The sequence below is a fragment of the Sodiomyces alcalophilus genome (assembly GCF_042370955.1).
Source record: "Sodiomyces alcalophilus JCM 7366 unplaced genomic scaffold ACRALscaffold_2, whole genome shotgun sequence".
NCBI lineage: Eukaryota > Fungi > Ascomycota > Sordariomycetes > Glomerellales > Plectosphaerellaceae > Sodiomyces > Sodiomyces alcalophilus.
This window is the reverse complement of record NW_027263533.1, coordinates 5024066-5043388: the sequence shown is the minus strand read 5'-3', so window position 1 is coordinate 5043388 and position 19323 is coordinate 5024066. Positions and strand designations below refer to the sequence as shown.

General features: G+C 54.5%; 7 protein-coding genes across 7 annotated transcripts; 4 read left to right on the top strand and 3 right to left on the bottom strand.

Annotated features, from left to right (window-relative positions):
* Positions 1–230: 230 nt before the first annotated feature.
* Positions 231–802, top strand: ACRALDRAFT_207985 (uncharacterized protein; the record flags this gene model as incomplete). The annotated part of the gene is made up of 7 exons (XM_071022370.1): positions 231–246; positions 323–329; positions 399–451; positions 488–535; positions 579–655; positions 723–737; positions 779–802. The coding sequence occupies 7 exons, from the start codon at positions 231–233 to the stop codon at positions 800–802; spliced, it is 240 nt and encodes a 79-aa protein (XP_070877891.1).
* Positions 756–3409, bottom strand: ACRALDRAFT_1061983 (uncharacterized protein). Its single transcript, XM_071016511.1, has 5 exons — positions 2985–3409; positions 2580–2916; positions 1492–2490; positions 1245–1399; positions 756–1178 (listed from the first exon to the last, which is right to left on the bottom strand). The coding sequence occupies exons 1-5, from the start codon at positions 3058–3060 to the stop codon at positions 976–978; spliced, it is 1770 nt and encodes a 589-aa protein (XP_070877890.1). The 5' UTR covers positions 3061–3409; the 3' UTR covers positions 756–975.
* Positions 3410–11124: 7715 nt separating this feature from the next.
* Positions 11125–13292, top strand: ACRALDRAFT_1061981 (uncharacterized protein). The gene is made up of 5 exons (XM_071016510.1): positions 11125–11587; positions 11667–12040; positions 12129–12209; positions 12266–12333; positions 12393–13292. Exons 1-5 carry the CDS (start codon positions 11341–11343, stop codon positions 12979–12981), a joined length of 1359 nt encoding a protein of 452 aa, XP_070877889.1. The 5' UTR covers positions 11125–11340; the 3' UTR covers positions 12982–13292.
* ACRALDRAFT_207982 (uncharacterized protein) lies at positions 13208–14358 on the bottom strand (the record flags this gene model as incomplete). Its single annotated transcript, XM_071022369.1, has 7 exons — positions 13208–13350; positions 13387–13624; positions 13672–13706; positions 13765–13914; positions 14025–14113; positions 14176–14285; positions 14329–14358. The coding sequence occupies 7 exons, from the start codon at positions 14356–14358 to the stop codon at positions 13208–13210; spliced, it is 795 nt and encodes a 264-aa protein (XP_070877888.1).
* Positions 14359–14382: 24 nt separating this feature from the next.
* On the top strand, positions 14383–15239 carry ACRALDRAFT_207981 (uncharacterized protein; the record flags this gene model as incomplete). Its single annotated transcript, XM_071022368.1, has 7 exons — positions 14383–14407; positions 14453–14488; positions 14555–14688; positions 14730–14826; positions 14873–14976; positions 15040–15097; positions 15160–15239. 7 exons carry the CDS (start codon positions 14383–14385, stop codon positions 15237–15239), a joined length of 534 nt encoding a protein of 177 aa, XP_070877887.1.
* A 36-nt stretch (positions 15240–15275) lies between these two features.
* On the top strand, positions 15276–16578 carry ACRALDRAFT_2026304 (carbohydrate esterase family 4 protein; the record flags this gene model as incomplete). Its single annotated transcript, XM_071020380.1, has 2 exons — positions 15276–15827; positions 15916–16578. 2 exons carry the CDS (start codon positions 15276–15278, stop codon positions 16576–16578), a joined length of 1215 nt encoding a protein of 404 aa, XP_070877886.1.
* A 1064-nt stretch (positions 16579–17642) lies between these two features.
* On the bottom strand, positions 17643–19174 carry ACRALDRAFT_2099178 (uncharacterized protein; the record flags this gene model as incomplete). Its single annotated transcript, XM_071022933.1, has 2 exons — positions 17643–18808; positions 18919–19174. The coding sequence occupies 2 exons, from the start codon at positions 19172–19174 to the stop codon at positions 17643–17645; spliced, it is 1422 nt and encodes a 473-aa protein (XP_070877885.1).
* Positions 19175–19323: the final 149 nt, after the last annotated feature.

The window sequence follows — 19323 nt, the reverse complement described above, 5'->3', positions numbered from 1 at the left end:
TGGACAAGAATCGGGATGGTACGTGTACAAATTCGGTCATCCTTATCCCGTTACCTGCTTCTCGTGGACTTGCTGGAAGGAAGCATGCCTCATTCGTACGTGTCGAGATACGTTGTACCTGTCAACCTGCCATAGTTGGTTAGTGAAGTACCTACGTTGTAGTGGTTAGTGTAGCGTACGTTGGTACTTACGATGGAGGATCTTCATGCCGGCGGGTACCTAGCGATGGTATGGGTATTTCCCGCGGTACACGGAACAGGCAAGCTACGAGAGGACGCTCGTCGTTGTACTGTACCTGTAGTACACTGCACATGTATGACAGGCGGTGAGTCCAAAGCCCACTAGAAAAGATAGCAGAGATAGCACGGCCTTTGTGCCGAGCCGCCATTGACCAATAGAGTCTTTCGTGCACTCGAGTCTCATAACGCTAATGTACTTGGCACTGCAGTTGGTGTGAGGGAGAACCTCTTCTTGGCTGACCAGTGAGCTTCTGATTTACGCACGCGTGCTCTACGCGACTACGACACGACTACCTGTGAACCCTTTAAAGTTCGTACCATTGGCCCTGCGTTTTCGAGCTATGAAGCGATACCATCACCGTCTCGAAGTTACGACACAACAACGACCGCTGGCCAAGGAGAATGCATATGAGGACGTGGTTTTCCGGCCCCAGGACTTACCGGGCCACTAAAAACGGTCGTCCAAAAAGTTGAAAGTCCTAGGACCGTGGGCGAAACGTGAGGCAAGACGCAGATCAGGGTGTCTGAATTGAATCTAGATTCTGATATATTACAAGAAATGAGGGTATTGTTTATGTTGCGCCCAATAACTATCTATATCGTGCATACTATATGCTAAAAATCCTGAAAAGCCTAGTGATGGAAAGCTGATGAATGAAAGAAACTGAGTGCCAACGAACGGAGGGGGGCCTGTGATCGAAACGAGAATGGCCCAAGTTTGGAATGCATCCGTCCATTAGTTGGTCATGCCCCAGCGAGGAGCGTTGATGATGATACCGGTCAGACAGCCCGACATGGTACCGGCAATGGGAAGGGTGAAAATCCAGCCAGCATAGATCCAGGCAACCATGCGCCAGTTAATGGACCGCCAGGTACCAGAGCAGAGACCGACACCAACAATGGCGCCAGTAATGCACTGGGTGGTAGAAACAGGGAGCTCTGTGGTTCGAGACGGGTCAGTGCAACTGCACAGGAGACGCAAGCTGGGGGAGGAAGAAGACATACTCAGCTGGGTGGCGAGAATAATGGTACAGGTGGAGCCAAGCTCCATGGAGAAACCACGAGAGGGGGAGTGCAGAGTCAGGCGGTTCCCCAGGTTGCGCATGATGTTGTAACCGTACGTCCAGAGACCGATGGAGATGGCGGCACCACCGTAGACGCTGGAGAGAGAAAAAAAGTATGTTAGAAGCTGCTTCGGGATACATCATGACGTTTTTTTTCAGCCTTGAGACGCCACAGAGGAAGAACTCACAGAATCCAAATGGGCACGGGGGCTTTGGAACCCTCAATGGCACCAGTCCTCCAGATCTCGTAGATGGTAGCAAAGGGGCCAATGGCGTTGGCGACGTCGTTGGCGCCATGGGCGAAAGAGGCGACGCAAGCAGTCAGGACCTGGAGGAAGGAGTACAGGTACTCGGCGCGGTTATCATAGTGGGCGGCGTGAGAGTGGATCTCGTCCAGGTCGCCCGTGAGGGCGTTGCGACGCTTCTGCATCTTAAGGACGTCCTGGTCAACACCGCGGAGGAAAAGCCACTTGAGGTACCAGAAGAGGACGGCGGGGGTGAAGAAGGACCCGTCGGGCTTGGGGCCGACAACACCAGCCTTGGGGCTCTTCTCGTCGGTGTACATCTCCGCCCGCCGGGCCGCGTCGGAAGCGAGTCCGTTCGAGTCGGCGTCCGCAGAAGAAACCTCGTTGCCGAGCTGCTTCTTCTCGCCGTTGGGGCTGGCTTCTTCGTCGACAGAGTGGGCGCCACCGGCACGGAGAGCGTTCAGCTCCTCCTTGGTCAGATGACCCTCATAAAAGTCCTTGATACCGCCACGCATGCCATCGGGCTGGGGGCCGGGTTCGGGGCGGCGGAGCAACAGAGGACCCATGGGGATATGCCACCAGCGGAGGGCCCAGTCGTCCTTGATGATGACGCGGTACATCCAGGGTACGAGGAAGACGCCGGCGACAAGGGCCACGGCGGCACCGACGCCGACGATGAGACCGGCCTGCTCGGCGTCGTTGAAGTCCGGGTCGATGGAACCACCCTTCCAGATGAGCAACATGGTGCACAGGGCGCCAGTGATACCGAAATAGATGGGCACGGTGATGAGACCCTTGGCGACGGGGTTGTTTCGGAGCATGACGAGGTATTTTGTGATGGTAAAGATGATGGCACCGAAAGCGCCGGCGATACCGGGTGCGATGATCCAGGCAAGGAACACCTGGATCACACCACCATTGATGCCCTTGTCGAGATCGGCCCTGTGGTTTCCATGGTGTCAGATTGGACGGCGTGTGCCGTACGATTGCACGATCGGGGCGTGAGTATGTATGGGGGGTTCAAAACATACCAAATAACACCATCAGCGCCGAGGGTCGCAACACCCATGCCAATAACACCCCCCATGATAGTATGGGTGGTAGACACGGGCATACCAAGCCTCGTGCAGATGCTAAGGTAGATGGATGAGGCGGTGATGGCGCAAACCATGCCGAGCATAAGCATGGCAGGGTTGTCCTCGTAATGGTCAATCATGACGACCTTTGTGCGGATGGTATCGGCAACACGGGCACCGACACCGACGGAACCGGCAAATTCGAGGATAGCACCAAGGGTCATGGCCTGGATGTAGGACACCGACCTCGAGGAGACCGAGGTGGCCCAGCAGTTGGCGACATCATTGGCACCTGCGGAGAAGAGGGCGGAACGATTAGCCGGGAATAGAAGAAAGAAGACGAAATGGGAGGAGACGTACCGATGTTCCAAGCATCCAGGAAGGAGAAGATGAAGCCAAAGGCCAGGAGGTAATCGTACTGATGAAGGGGGCCCATGGTGATGACTGGGGGGCCCGTCCTGTGGCCGGGTGTCGTACTAGGAAAGCTTCGTCGGTCTTTTATTAGAGGTGAAAAGGATGAGAGAGGATGGCGGCGGAGAGGAAGTTCTCTCTTTCAAGACGACAGAAGTTTCGGCCTTTTTGAACTCCAAAACCGATGGGGGAGCAAGCTAGGAAGCAAGGCCTGCTGGCGGAGGTCGGTTGATTAAGTTGGCTTGAGAGAGACAAACCAAGAGGTGATCAAGGTAGGAAACAGTCGAAGGGATATATATATATACGTCGATATGGGTTCCTGTTGGGCTGCAGGGTAGAGGCGACAGAGCACATGCGGATTGCCTGTTGATGGCGGGACCCCCGTCTCAAGGACCAGGCCCAAGATGATCAAGATGCGAAGAGTGGAACCAGTCGAAGGACGTGGTGGAGTGGAAAGAAAGGGTGGAGCGGGAATTCTGGTCTCACAGACGAGACGCCATGTACACCAGGGACCAGGGGACGGTGTGAGCTGGGAATCTGGGGGGTGTGCAATGCGGAAGGAGGGCATGTGGGTGAACGATGGCATGTGGCCCCTTGACCATTGCAAGCAAAGACATACAGGGACGAGGGAAAGACGGTCGAGGCGGCGAGACAGGCGGTAGGAATCCATCCACATGGCCGTGGGCACAACGCCTGGGTGTAAATACGAATACACACATGTCATAGGTGGACAGCGTAAAGAACCTGCCTTTTCTCGGTGAGCCCAAGAATGAGAAGCAGTAGACTGTAGGGACATGATTGGTTGCCATACGTACATAGGAAGACTCGAAAGTGAGGTAGGGCAGAATCGAATCTGCAATACAACGTACGTTGTACGTTGGCTCCAACGGAGACTAATCGACTAGGAAAAGTCTGAAGATGCATGGCAAGCAAGAAAGAACCCACGGGCCACAGGGTAAGCAGAGGCAAATGCCGCTTGTGGAAGAAGAGTGGGATGGGCTGGACGGTGCTCGAGGGCTGCGGCCTGCCAAGTCTCGTTAGCTCCCCACGTGCATACGATGAACGATGGGTTTCGACGAGCTCACCTCGAAGACAGCTGTGCCAAGCAAAGCGCCGTGGGGATCTGTCGGCGGGACAGGGATCAAGCAAGTTGAGGGATGGTGACACCGAGATGCGGCTTTGCAGAATAAGAAGACTCAAGCGAGGGTTCAGCGAGGGAGTGGGAGAGCATCGATACGTTGTACGTTGTAATTCCCATCTCACTCCCGGGCCCAGGGTCACCCGTGGGTCCTAGCTTATTGTTCGTAGCCGCAGCCTGTTTCCATTCCTTGGTGCGTGGGGGAAGGGCGTGAACCGTGTGGTTGGTTTCCGTGCGGTCGTGGACTCGTGAGTCGTGCCAGTCGACCGCATGGTGTTGAAAGGTCAAGTGTTACTATATTGTACTGCCCGGTACAGATGTGGTAGGTAGATGGTCTTGCAAAAGCCCGGAATATGCGACCAACGTCTAACTGTCGCCGTTTTGTTCCACGTCCGGACAGATGAGGAATTGCGGAACATCCAGGGTGTTGCAATCACCTCAAATGAGAACGTGAAACCACAGGACAAAAGTAAGCTACCCTATTTCCGGACAGCTGAGCTTGTGCGTACCTACCAGATACAGTACCTTACATACCGTAGGTACATACACAAAACGGCAGATGGTATCCCAAAGTACCGTTGTCACTCTTACCGAGCCATGCAGCCGACAACGAAGTAGAAAGACTGAAGGTAACTACTGTCGCTGGGGATGACATCTTGCCACTTTCCAATTGGCCAACAAACACAATACAATGCGTGCCGGAAGCAATGGTTAGGGGAGGAGTAAGGGAAGAGCAAAAAGAAAAATACCTACCAACAAATAAAAATAAAACCGGATAACGATGACGGGTAACTGATCGGAGGTCCGGTCCAAAGAAGTGGTTCGTCTGCGACGAATCAAGTCACGGCTTTTCCACACGTGTATCCAAAACAAGCTATCCTTGGCCCGCAAGCGGATAAAAGTCCCCACCCTCTACCCCACACCTCACGACCTCCAAGGAGAGCCGCCGGTTGTTCTTTCTCGATCCATCAATCATCTCCTAAACTCCTACCCAAAAATCTCATACCAACAAACCCTGTCATTTAAAGCATATGTATGCTTACAATGCACGGAAATATCTACCTCATATAGGGCCAAGTACACGAGATGTACTACCTACCACTCTACAACGCCTCTTCTCCGTCTCATTTACCTCTGGTCCCGCTCTGTCACGCGATCACAATTGACCACATCAGGCACCTTTCTACAGCGTACTTCGTACTTCGTACCTCGTGCACGATCCATGACGCTCCCACGTACTTCGTAGTACTGATGATATCTTGTCTGTCTCCGGCGGAGATATCCATAGTCCTCCAGGACTAGGCATTACCTCACTTTACGTTTCCAGCACTCGACTCGACGACTCCTCAATAGCTCCCAAGTGTCCCATCCGCCCTTCGTGTCTCGCTTAATCCACCGTTAGATGGACCACCTTCAGGCGGACCCTCCAACGAGTCTCCCACCTCGAATCCTCCCACGCGGTTCTTGCCGGCCAACCAGAGTTACTAGACCCGGAGCTGTCTCAGTCCTCATCTCAGCCATCTGCGCATCCACCGTCGCGCAGCAGTCCACCTGCATGCTTCCCCCGGTGTGGTTTCTCGCGCACGACAATGCTCCCAATACAATCAAAATTCATCGAATAGCGAGCCGGCGCGGAGTTCTAGAAGGATTCTGAAATCCTGTACAAGTACCAACACCAGGTATGGATGGTGGAGGGGGGGTGTCGCGAAAGCCGTTCAGCTGTTCCACTTATGAACCGACCGTGGCATGCATCCCGATGTGATGTTGGCAAAGATGGGCTCATACAATGCACGCTGTCTGTCTTGGCTTTGCCGGGTGTGCTAGGGTCCTAGGGATGCCGTTCTGAGTGCTAGCCGCTGGCTATTCCCGTAGTAGCAGGGCCGCCTCCTCGACCAGTGATCACGCCGTCGTCAGTCCTTAACAGCTCTATGCCCACGTGCCCACGTACTCTACTTCACTCGCTACTGTCACCATGGAGTCGAGAATTCGGACCCGCCACTCTAAGTCTTATAACGTTTTCGTTAAGATTTCTGCCCGTAGCGAATCCAACCTGTCGGGTCGTCCGTAAGGTTCGGAAAGCCCCGACAGAAACAATTTTGCAGACTTTTTCTCCTCCAAGGGTTACCACCAACCGTTTAGTGCCTCTTGGTCTCTAGATATCCTGGTTCTCGAGGACGTTGTATGGCTTTTGGGAATGTTCTCCGCCGGCTGAGTGATTCTCTTGTCAGAATTCGATTCTCTCTGAGCCCACTCTCTGACCTCTCTCCAGTTTTACTTCTTTGCCTACCTAGGGGAAGGGAAAGAAGAGAAGAAAGACCCATGCCCATACGATCCAGTATCCAGTTGAATAAACATACTTCGTACATACATCGATGATCGTCAGCCAACTGGCCAACAGGGCCAGATCTTGAGCCATTATTCACATCTCTGCCACCCCTGCCTCTGTGCCACGGTGCCACCGCGGCCGAGTCCAAGTCTCGGCCTCTACGATAATCTGATCAAAAGGCGAGACACAGAAGAGTCCAGTCCCTTATTTTCTTGGGCAGCCAATTATGTGATACCATCCCGTGGTTCATGTCCGACCTGGCTCTCGGCCTCTTCCCCCTGCCATTCCCCCACTACGACTACGTCCACGCCTTTGCTTGCCCCTTGTTACGTTGAACTCGGAAAATTTCAGTGCAGGATGTACACGTGCACTAGTACTGTCCCTCACGCCTGCAGACTAGGAAACTGGACCCGTGGAAGTCGTACATATGTACGTTGGACGAGCCAGCACGGCAGGGCCAGTAATCTGGCCTGATACAAGAAAAGAAATACCAAGGCAAGTTGATTCCAAGGGTCCTTGAGAACGAGACGCCCCTGTTGCTCCACGACACAGCGGAGAGAACTGGGATCTCTGCAACTGCTTGGGCAGGGCAGAGAGGTTTACAACCGAGCAACTGCGTACGTTGTACACACCGTTCGAGTTTGGTTCATTAACATGGATTACTTGTCTCATTGTTTATATTGCACGTGGGGGATCAGCATAGCATGTTACAACGTATAGTATCCTAGCTATACTACATGGGTCTGTACGTTGTAGACTCGTGTCCCCTGAAACCTGCCCTGTCCGTCTCAAGGTCGTCCACTTTTCCGCATCGGGGGTACCAAAGGAAAGGTGTCGAGTGAGCTTCGGCCATTTCCGTTTCCATGCGCCAATGCAGCTTGGTCACTTGTTTGGAACTATACGAGAACCTAACCGATTTGTTAACAGCTCATTGGCGCCCTCGCAGCCTGCTCGGGAACGATGAAGAGGCCAATAAAAGTACATACTTACCTGGACCCCTGACGCCGCATCAGGCGACAGCTCTAAGCTTCAGGGTCTATATACACACGAGAGGGATATAAGTTCAAGTACTCCCCGTTCGCGGCTCCGCGTTACACTCGGGAAAGGTAATACATCCTTTATATTCCCATGGTGTGCTGTACTAACACGCCATCAACTACGGCTTATACCCTGTCGACATCAACGTTCGTCCCCGCGGTTCACACAGCATTTATTAGTCCTCTATTCTCACCAACGCCACACTTTGACGCTTCCGTACATCCTCCTCTCGCTCAACAACAGCCTGCTCAACAAAGTGAAATATGCCTGGACAGGCTGGTCTGCGTTTCTCGCTCGATCAGGCCCAGGTTCAGGGTATGACAACCGAGCCTAGACGCCTACACTGTGCCAGTGGCTTCAAGCCGACCTCCTCTACGTGTCACCATTGGCATTCACCACCACCAGGCTTACGATATCTATGAGTCCACGACCCTCTTCAGGGCCTTGATACCTACATCTCCGATACTCCCATCAGTCAATGCGACTCGGAAGTTCCGTCACGATCGCCTCTTCTCTAGGCGTCAAGTTCCGCAGAACTATCTCGGGTTTGAATAGCGGATCGATCCCTCTGTTTCCCCAATCATGCCACTACTCTCTGACTGCAGCGTCTCCCTCGCTTTGTCTTCGGGCTGGGACAATTGTCGTACAATAGAAGAAAAGCAGCCGAACGCATTTTTAGAAGCTGCCTCTTATTTCATTTGTCTCTCTTCTCCCTGGCCTTTTTTGTTTATGGTCCAGTCCCTTCATCAACTCCTTGTCTCTATGTTATACGACTTATGCCTCCTGGATTTTTCAACGCGACAGTAACTTACCCGCATGGCCTCCAGGGTCTCGACTTTTGGCGGCCGACTACTTATCCATTTTACGGGGTGTTTTCCCCTGGCCTATGATGGTCGAACCACTCGATCATGGGAGAAGTCTCGTAGAGTCGGGCCAACGGGTTAAAGGTGTTATCGGTGTCCCGCTTTCCGAAACTATGGTGTGTTATTGCGGTGCCCGTCTCTCTCAGACCGTGTTGCGGCTTTTCCAACTCGTCCAATCCATTGCGCCTATTTATGTTTTAGCTGTCTCGAACCGAAACCTGTGGAATTAGCCAGCAACCCAACGGTTTAAGCCTTTTTGAACTTTCTAAAAATACAAATCAAAATCTTGGGCGGTCTCTCGTGGAGGTCAGAACCCAACAATTCCAGTCCGAATGACGCCGGCGTGTAGTCTGCCGCTCGGCACCTGTACATCGGTAGTCGTTTCTGGAGCTACCCCGCACATCCGTTTTTGGGGGCCGGATGTTGCGCCGGCCATGGTGGAGCCGGACTCCCGGGTCCGCCCTGGACCGGTCCGTGCCAAGAAAGGGACATCACGTCTATTCCGGTGTGGGAAGCTGTCATCAGCCTCGTCGAAGAATAATCATGTTCTCAAGCTCTTTCAAAAGACATGAAGCCATGTCTACAGGCAGGCCTGGAACACCCCGTGCGTTTCTTTTTCAACCAAACAATAACGTGAAATGGAAACAAAACACGGAAGAGCACATAGCCACAGGTGCAGTCATGGTATCATGGCTTGATACTGATATTCATCCTGATACATTCTCATGAGAGAACCATGAAACCACGCATTCCATGCAGTTCCGTCCAAGTTCTCGAGTTGTGAACGAGAGAATTACGCAAGATTCGCTTATGCATACATGTATCATTCCATCTCTGACTTCTGCTTGATCTAGACCGTGCTCTTACGCTTTACGCATCAAAAGCATCGGTATACCTAATCCGACATGAATCCAGTAATTACCACGTGGACAGATGGGAACAAATACGAAGAGGCGGCGGAAAACCGCACATGGAATACTTAGCATTTTCAGACTCCGGAGCACCCTGCCCGCATCAGTGGTCTGTCACCCCTCCTTTGCTGCACGCGAAGGGCACGCCGGCACGCTTCGAGACAACAGCTCGCAAAACGTGAGGGAAGTTCAGGAACCTCGGAATGCATAACACGGCAGGCGCGCATGCTGTTTGACTGAGGGTAACGGCGCCCGCCCCACCTTAGCCAGTAGTCACGGATCACAATGTCGAACTGCATCGCCTGAAAGCCCAGGAGGTAAGGCCAGACGGCCCCAGCCTGCCCCGAGCAAACTGGCGATTGGGCGCCACCTGCGGATGTTATAAGGACCAAGGTGCAAGACAGACTGGGCCAGGGACGCTCCGTGCTGTAAGTGACGATCTTATACACCTGGGAGAATCCCTTGGCGATCGCGTGATTGAGGTTGTGGATCCAGTGCTAGAAGTCCTAGTTGCTCTCGTCGATCGGATTTCGGTGGACCAAGAGCCCAGGCTGAACTCGACGTTGCCGTCCCAATCGCTTGTGTCGATGTGGCCAAGGGACGCTTTTCATTGGAAGAAAACAACCTGGATATGCCAATGCAATGAAACGTAACGGGACACAGGCGGGAGGGAAATCTGCTCGCCCGTGCGATTTTTTTGAGGCGGGGCCAGACGAGACGGGATGGGATCGGGTAGGAGGGCCAGAGATGGGAGAGATGGAACTGGTCTACACGGTGCGTGTACTGGTTGCCCATGACACAGGGAGGGGATCATCAAGTTCTCTTCGCCCAATCGCCACATTGATATTATAAACAGGGGAAGAATTAGAACCATTATCCGGGTCTGGACTACCGTACCGTGTAGGGCAGGTCGTATCTATAAGGTTGGAATTTGCATGTGGGCTTAGACCGGGCTGAGAGTCAAGGCTAGCACGTTGGATTAGGAAGGTGCCATACGTTGTATGCAGAATACCTTAAACCTCGACTCTTCATCTGGAGTGAGGGGTTCACCAACTGAGGAATCGGAGGCAACACCACCGATCACTCATCAGTGAGGTGGTCGGTCAAGCTCGCTTACAGTATAGCATGCCTGCCGGCACGATAGAGTGCCAAGATTACCAAGATAGGCAAGATAAGGCGCAAGCCCATCACCAAGTCAAGTCCATCGCTATGGGACGGCCATTCTTTAGCAATTCCGCCAGATCATGCGCGCCGTCTGAAGACGCAACTTCGAAAAGAGAGAAGCATATCGGATCACGCGGCGAGGGGCGGCTCGGATTCCAAACCCAGCTTCCTTGCCTCCCTTCTCCATTTTCGTCTTGATTGAGTTTTTAGGAAATGGCACGGTGCCGTTAGTTGTGATGGTGGTAGATGGTGCTGGAGAAACACAGCTGAAGCATCACCGTCGAGCGATGCAATCGATCGAGATGAGTTGATACATCGGTACACGCGCTGTACCTGTACCTGTATCTGTCGGTGCGGCCCGCGGCTTCTTGTCCCTGAAACTCGAAACGGTGAGAGGCGAAAGTACGGATAAAAGAATCTGTACTCTGTACTAACCGTAGATGCACCGAGGTCGGAGGCAAAACGATACAATGGCCGCAGATCCACTACTTCGCCTCAGTGGATTCGATTTTACGTGATGTGGTGAACGATTCGGCATTTCCGGCTTTTCGTTGGCTTGACCCTTTTTCGCACGCCATTTCCCTGTTTTCCATTTTTCCCATTTTCCCATTTTTCCATTTTACCCTTTTTATTTTTTTTTATTTTCTCTCCGACTTTCGTGTCCCGTGTTTTGTGAGTCACAATACAAGTACCGAACAAAACCACTCCATCTTTCCCCTACTTCTTCCCCTCACTAAACCAACCGACTTTTACGCCAACCCACACACACTCTCGCGTGCACACACACACACACACACCACCCAAAGTGTACCGGTGACTTTTCATTCCATGGATTAAGCCCGCTTCGCATGCTACAACAGATACAATGTCTACCGCCGATAACCCAATCTCCCACCACACCAGCCATACCATGGGGAATGGCGCCAGCAGCAGCAATAGCGGCATCAGAGGCGACGGATCCCACCCGATCGGCCACCATACGAGCCATACCCTGGAGAACGGCGCCAGCAGTGTCAACAAGGGCGCCCACGGGGATGGCGACGGGGCGGGGGCGGGGGAGGGGAAGGGGGTTGAGGGGGGGAGGGGGGAGGGCGCGAACTCGGACGTCAATGGTGAGAGAAAGCCGTCCGTCCTCGAGGCACTCGCCATGCCGTGCTATGCTGGTAACTGACACGGCTCCCTCGCGTATAGGACGTTCATCGCGCAATCCGGGCGGTGTCCTGGAGACCTCCGTAACGAGCCCGGTCGTCGGCACGGATGGAATCAACCCTACTACTCTTAACGACAAATTACACGAGCTTAGCGTAAGCGACGACCGCACCACCGGCGAGAGGCCCTCGTCGGCTTGCTCGTCGTCCGCCGGCAGCCTCGCACGCGAGAGCGACTTTTCTTCCGACGAAGGCGTCAGCACGGCCGCTACCTCGATGCGCTCCTCGGGCAACCTGTCCAATTTTAGCATCATCGACAGCACCCTGCGCGAGGGCGAGCAGTTTGCAACGGCGTACTTTACCACGGAGCAGAAGATTGCCATTGCCCGGGCTTTGGATGACTTTGGCGTCGAATATGTATGACCCATGTGGCTACGCGAATTTCATGATTCGCCTACCCTCCGAAAAAGAAGCCGCGAGAATGCGCACTGACACATACGTTTAGATTGAAGTAACGTCGCCTGCTGCTTCCGAAAAGTCTCGGGCCGACTGCGAGGCTCTCTGCAAGCTGGGCCTGAGGGCCAAGGTAAGCGAACCACGGAACTGGACCACGTCGACAGCATTGTTAACAGAATGGTTCAGATATTGTGCCACATCCGCTGTCACATGGACGACGCGAGAATCGCCGTCCAGACTGGCGTTGATGGAATGTATGTCGTCTTCTACTCGGCATGAAATTATAGTGGCAATCAAAACTGACACTTGACAGCAATATGTGCATTGGCACCTCTTCCCAGCTCATGCAGCATTCCCACGGCAAGGACATGGCCTTCATCGCGGCCAAGGCGCAGGAAGTCATCGAATACGTCAAGGCGAACAACATTGAGATCCGGTTCTCGGGCGAAGACTCGTTCCGGTCCGACTTTAACGAGATCATCAAGCTGTACACCCTCGTCGACCGGCTGGGGGCGAACCGCGTGGGCATCGCCGACACGGTGGGCGGGGCCACGTCGTTCGAGGTGTTCGACAAGATCCACACGCTGCGGCAGGTGCTGAGCTGCGACATTGAGACGCACTTCCACAACGACACGGGGTGCGCCGTGTCCAACGCCTACGTGGCGCTCGAGGCGGGCGCCACGCACATCGACACCACGGTGCTGGGCATCGGCGAGCGGAACGGCATCACGTCCCTCGGCGGCCTCATGGCGGTTTTGGCGCCGTCGGAGCGCAAGTACATCCTCAACAAGTACAAGATCGAGAAGCTCGGCGATCTGGAACAATTGGTCGCCGACATTGTCGGGGTGGAAATCCCCTTCAATAACCCCTCGGCCTACTTGAAGAGGCTGTTGAGTGCTTGAACTACATTTTTAACGGTTCGACAACTGCGCGAGTTTTGACGATTTTCGAGGATTTCGAGACACAAAGATGAGAAAAATCAAAAACAAACAAACAATAGCTCAAAGGATAGCTCAAGGATTAAGGTAGCCGATCCTTATTACTTACAAATCGGCCCTTAGCTACGCTGACCTCGCGGGTCTTTTAAGGGAACATGACAGGTATATGAATATATAATATATGGCGTTTTCACGACAAGTGGTCTTTACATGATAACGGCTTCACGAACCAAGTAATGCAAGCCGGTTCGTTGTAGGTCACCTGTGAACTAGACATCGATGAGGGGGACCATCGTCCAGACGAAGTGACGGGACGAGTCGTTTGTACAGTCTCTAATCCATTACAGTGCCTGACTTACGCCATCTCACCAAGATTCTCACCAAGACAAAGTTGCAGTCTATTCTTGTCAGACCTGGCCATTGTGATTCGGATGATCCTCCACGACGATCTTTTCAGTAAGCGGGTCTTGGCCACAGGTTTGTGCATGCGTCGCAAGGAATACGATGCGATACACCATAGGGCTAGATGGCCGATCGGTTCATCGATCAGGTGGAGGGGCGTCGGTTCCGATGCCGAGACATCCTGGGCATTGATCGGCTGATGATGCTCAGGATGAGACAATCGTGGGTGGTCTGTTGCAGCTAACCTCCAACCGTCGTCATTTCAATGCGTGTCTCGATCCCCAGGACTCAGTGTTGTCCAAAAAAGAAAAGCAAAAAAAAAGAAAAAAAACCAATCAGGGGAACGGGGATTCTTCTTTGTAAGCGACGATTTTCGTCCGATTGTGGTGTGTGCGCTTCGTTTATTGTCGCTCTCCTCTTTCGGCGAATTGTAATGATTATTACTTTTAGCGAAGGCAGGCGAGAACGGCCAATTCCCCGAGACCAGGGCCTTCACTCATGTGATTAGTCAGAGGCCCGGAGATTTCCTGCCCTACCAATATGACCAATTTAGTACGCTCAGGTGAGCCAATAAGAGTCTCGGAAGATTAGGCTACGCCGTGTACCTGCAGTAGTACCAGGCGGGGCACTTTCCTTATTCGATAAAGTTAGGCCCGTTGCATAACCGGTCGGAACGCTCAGTTCTTGCGAATGCCTTGTATTTGCAGAGTACGAAGTACCTTACCCCAGAGACTCTGTATGTATTGCGGTACTTACGTTGTACAACCTCCATACAACGTACTCGGCTCTAGGGGAACGGTGGCGGGACTTTGGTAGATGAATACGAACATGTACTTTTGTGGCGTGCGGGTTCGTCGGAAGAGGCGCTAACTACAACGTACAGGGTACCTACGAAGTACGAATACATACGTTGCACACGTGCGAGCCAGACCCGACCATCTAGAACACCCGCGGCACATGGCAATGGTAATGGCGATGCGCCTCACGGGTATGATATCCCATCAACTACAACTACACATCCGTGATTGATGAGTCTTTCCTCGAAATACTGCAGAATACCGACCTTATGGTCGACTGCACTCCTGGTCGTTCGAATTATAACGGTTACCTATTATTTTGTTCTGCCCGCCTTCAGTCCATTCGCTTCTCAGTCCTCATACGACTTCGACTCTGGCTGTTGGTGATACTAACCTAGCGTCGTCGGCACCCATCCACTTTACCTGCAAACGATCACTTTTGGTTGGTTCGTTGGCTCCGGCCCGCCGGTTTGTGGCATCATGTCCATCCCCTACTGCGTCTTGGCGTGTCAGGGGGTTGTCAGGGTCTTGGACGCACCGCCGCTCGCAGACCCAGAAACACTCCAGGTGCTCGAGGCGACCACGGAGCTCCCCGACTCGCCCGTCTTCTGTCGTCCGTCTACACGTTTACTAGTACAACGTAATTACTCCGTCAGCTGGTCTCTGCCCTGTGCACGAATCGCATACCTCCCGATATAACCCTCGGATCCGTCTGTTCATTCGTCCGCTCCTCTGCATCCATGCCCCGTCGTCCACGTTGGTTGACCGAGCCTGCTATGGGCTAGACACTCCGTAGGCTCGTTCCTACGGACCCCTGCCTCAGATCCTCACTCGGATGGTTTCATTCATCCTTGTCGCCAGGTCTTTGTATAAGATCTTTGGTGCCTCCTTTCCGTAGCTAGTTCTCTTGGGTTCTTGCCGGGATTTTCACTCTTTTTTCTAGACTTGCCTCGACATTTCCTTTCGTCTTCGAGCCCTGGCCGTGCCAGCCGTCGACGATTCTTCCAGTCACTCATTCGCTAACAATCATCCACTGTTGTCCTTCGTTCTTTTTCAACCATGTTTCTTCGCGCTCCCTCGTTTCCTCTCCTCGCGGCCCTCGCGGCCGTGTCCGGCGTCACCACCGCCGCCCCCGGCTTCCCCCTCGTAAACACGGACGCCTCCCTCACAGACCGAGCTGCCTCTCGCCCCGCCGTCGGCAACGTCCCCTACGGCTCCGAAATCCTCTCCTGCACTTCGCCGGGCAAAATCGCCCTCACCTTCGACGACGGGCCGGGCCCCCTCACGTCCGGCATCGTCGACACCCTCGACGAGAACGGCGTCCCGGCCACCTTCTTCGTCGTCGGGAAGAACGGGCCCCACGGCCTCACCACCGGCAATTACGACTCGCTCATCAAACACATGTACACCCAGGGCCATCAGATTGCTAGCCACTCGTTCCGCCACCCGGACTTTAATACCATCTCGTACGATCGCAAGGTCGAGGAGCTCGAGAAGAACGAGGAGGCCCTGGCCAAGATTCTCGGCGTCATTCCCACCTACTTCCGCTCCCCTTATACCTCGTGTGACGACGAGTGTTACAAGGTGCTTGGTGATCTGGGCTACCATGTCGTATGTCTGGCGTCTTTTCTCTTTTTTTTTTTCTTTTGCTTCCTTTATGATTTCCCCTTCTATTGTATGCCCCCACTCACATCCACAGGCCGACTACGACCTCGACACCAAAGACTGGTTCGACGGCGGTATCGAGTCCAAAGCCCGCTACTCCGCCGCCGTCAACGCCGCCAACCCGCGCTCCTCCTCCTTCATCGTCCTGGCCCACGACGTCCAGGAATTCACCGGCGACGGCTTCATCCAGTACATGATCGACGTCGGCAAAGCAAAGGGCTTCGAGTTCGTCACCCTCGGCGACTGCCTCGGCGACCCCTCCGGCAACTGGTACCGCAACCCGCAGTCCTTCGAGGCCGTCGGCGGGGGTAGTCCCGCCCCCAGCCGCGCGCAACAACAACAACAACAACAACGTCCCTCGCCTTCCCCCCACGCCCACATCGAGCTGGACTCCGAGGAACCCCGGCCCTCCGAGAGCAGCGAGTCCGACGTCGCCGCCTCGAGCACCGCCTCGGCCACCAGTGCCTCCACTTCTTCTTCGACTTCGACGAGGCCCGCCCAGACTTCTTCCGCCAGCGCCTCTGCCTCCGAGTCTGCCGCCGCCACCGACCAAGCCGATAGCACCGCGATACCCTCCTCCGAGAGTTCCGCTGATGCTACGGCCGACGAAGATAGCGCTGCCGCCATGCCTCTGCCCGCACTCGGCCCGTTCCTCCTCAGCTCGCTCGTCGGTGTCGCCGCCTGGATCATGCTATAATAATGGGACACGTGAGGGAGGCGCATGTCATTTACGGGAAACGAACGGAGAGCGGTCTACTGGTTTTCACTCGCATGCCGATAATACGCTTCAAGGGGTTCCGCGCAACATGTGATAAGACACATGTTCCCCAGCACATAATTCGCCCCATGGTCTGGAGACGATATGGCTTACCGTCGCACGTCCCATGGGGACACTCGCATTAGTATTTGATGAGGTACATAAAGGTCCATACATCTATACGTACGTACAGGCAGTTGGCCTCTGCAGGATCGCTTCTTGTATATGTACGAAAGGTCGGCATTCGTTCTTCTAGCGATACTTGTACTCTTCATGTATTTACATGCTATCCTCTTCTCGTAGAGACCGCTCGGCCAATCCGTACCCATTCGCTCCCTCAACGTTCTCATGACTTGCTTATGCAGACTCTCCTCGTCATCGAAAGGCTTCTGCCCTTAGCGGCTAGCTATGCGTTCGCTGTACTTCGTAGTGGTTAGACTCGGGAGTCCTGAAGCGCCACCACGGGAAGATTCCCCAGAGTCGCCGCCAAGGGATGTGGACTAGTTGGTATAGACGGGAGAGTGATAGCACAGCACGGCTTAGCTTGTCCAAACTTGAGTAAGCGTGTGTTCTTTAGCGTTGGCCTCGGCGTCGGGTATGGGAACCCATGTTGGGGTCAGCTTTACAACGTATTGTTTGTCTTCACACGGACGCACGCCTCTCGGATTGTTGGGAGTATTTCGCCAAGCTCAGCCAGTCTGTGCTGAATACGCCTTCGCAGGTTGGCAAGGGGCTTCCTTGGACCACACCTAATCTTAATCTCGTTTCTTTCTATAAAAAGCAAGTTGCGACGAGAGAGATTGATGGTGGAATCGTGAATGGCAAACTACAACCATACACGCCGCAAAGTCTGGGATAGTAAAGATGACCACTTCACAAACCATACATATTCACCTGGCAAGTGAGACGTCAAATTGGTGTATATTAAAGCACACACAACAGATACTCGCTTCACTCCCGCCTTCACGCTCTTAACATGAGAAACGCTCCTCTCTCCGGCCGGTCTACACTCGGTCCTCGTTATCGCGGACCGTGTTGCCGTGGACCTGACCCACCTCGTCATCGGTCAAAATCTCGGGATCGGTAATGCCGGTGACCTTGCTGAGAATGGCAGCGGCGAACAAATCGCCCGAGACGTTGGTCATGGTGCGGAAGCGGTCGAGGAACCAATCAATGGTGACGACGACGGCGTACATGCCGGTCAGGGGCACGCCGACCGAGGTGGCAATCATGACGGTCAGGACGAGGGACGAGGAGGGGATCGGGGTGGTGCCAATGGAGGCGAGGGTGGAGAGGAGGAGGATGAGGATGTAGTCGCCGGCGTTGAGGGTCATGCCCTGGGTCTGGGCCAGGAAGACGACGACGAGGGGGAAGTAGATGGCGGTACCGTCCATGTTGATCAGGCAGCCCAGGGGCACGGCAAAGTCGACGACGGTGTTGGGGTTCCCGCGCTCGCGGGCGCAGCGCAGGGTGACGGGGAGGGTGGCGGCCGAGGAGGCGGTGCCCCAGGCGGTGGTCCAGGCGGCGGAGCTCTTGACCCAGTAGGGGTAGGGGTTCTGGCGGGTGAAGGCGAAGAAGATGATGGGCAGGATGACGAGGAGGTGGATCATCATGGAGCTGATGGCGCCGCCGATGAGGTAGCCGAGGTTGGTGCCGACGTCGTTGAGGTCGAGGCGGAACATGTTGGGCAGGATGAGGAAGAAGACGCCGATGGGGGCGAGCTTGATGAGGACGACGATGACGCGGGTGATCATGTCGTTGACCTCCTTGACGGCGCGGAGGACGGACGAGTGGCCGTCGGCGGGGAGGAGGTAGCCGACGACGATGGAGGTGACGAGGATGGCGAGCAGCTCGTCGTCGGCGAGGGCGGCGGCGATGTTTCGGGGGATCAGGGTGTCGAACAGGGTGACGACGACGTCGTGGGGCTTGACCTCTTCGCGGTCGGAAAAGTCGTCAATGTTGTTGGCGTCGCGGTCGAGGGACTCGTCGCTGGCGACGGTCATGAGCGGGGCCCAGACCTGCGACGTCATGACGATGGAGAAGGCGATGGCGATGAGGGTGGTGATGACGTAGTAGCCGACGGTCCAACGGGCCAGGATGGCGCCGCCCTTTGTGATCTCACGGAGCGACTGGACAGCGAGGATCATGGCGCAGATGATCATGGGCAAGACTAGGCAGAGGCGAAACCAAGTCAGCAAGCCGGCCGTCGTCCACCGATGAGGAGCCAAGGCGGCGAATCTAGAAAGGGAATCTAGAAAAGAAGCTAGAAAGGAACCTTACCGACGGCGCGGAGGGCGCGCAACCAGAGGTTACCCGGGATGGCGAGAATGGCTGGGGCGGCTTCTGGAATATCATCGACCGAGGCACTGACACCGATACCGATACCGACGGCGATGGCGGCGGCGATGACGATCTGGACGGCCGAACCCGGCTCGAGGATGGGGTGCCACCACGGCTTGCGAGGCTCCTCGACCTCGATGGCCGAAACCGTAGACACGGTGGGCTGGGCCGGGTCCAACGATGAGCTCTCCTTCATCTTGTTGTCGGTCGATTCCATGGCCGTCTTTTGCCTTTTTGCCTTGACCAACGTCGATTACGTGTGGAAGCGTCTGATGACTGGCAGAAAAGCCGCGGGCGTCTGGGTTGCGATGGGGAGGAGAACTCTCACTACCCACGAGGACGGGT

What these genes read in the sequence shown, in the direction of transcription:
- ACRALDRAFT_1061983 (XM_071016511.1), bottom strand. Translation starts at nt 3,060, where the DNA reads ATGGGCCCCCTTCATCAGTACGATTACCTCCTGGCCTTTGGCTTCATC. An exon ending in CCTGGATGCTTGGAACATCG is followed by an intron (nt 2,917 to 2,984) that starts GTACGTCTCCTC and finishes TCTTCTCCGCAG; the next exon opens with GTGCCAATGATGTCGCCAAC. An exon ending in CCCGTGCCCATTTGGATTCT is followed by an intron (nt 1,400 to 1,491) that starts GTGAGTTCTTCC and finishes TTCTCTCTCCAG; the next exon opens with CGTCTACGGTGGTGCCGCCA.
- ACRALDRAFT_1061981 (XM_071016510.1), top strand. Translation starts at nt 11,341, where the DNA reads ATGTCTACCGCCGATAACCCAATCTCCCACCACACCAGCCATACCATG. An exon ending in CGCGAACTCGGACGTCAATG is followed by an intron (nt 11,588 to 11,666) that starts GTGAGAGAAAGC and finishes CCTCGCGTATAG; the next exon opens with GACGTTCATCGCGCAATCCG. An exon ending in ATGACTTTGGCGTCGAATAT is followed by an intron (nt 12,041 to 12,128) that starts GTATGACCCATG and finishes ACATACGTTTAG; the next exon opens with ATTGAAGTAACGTCGCCTGC.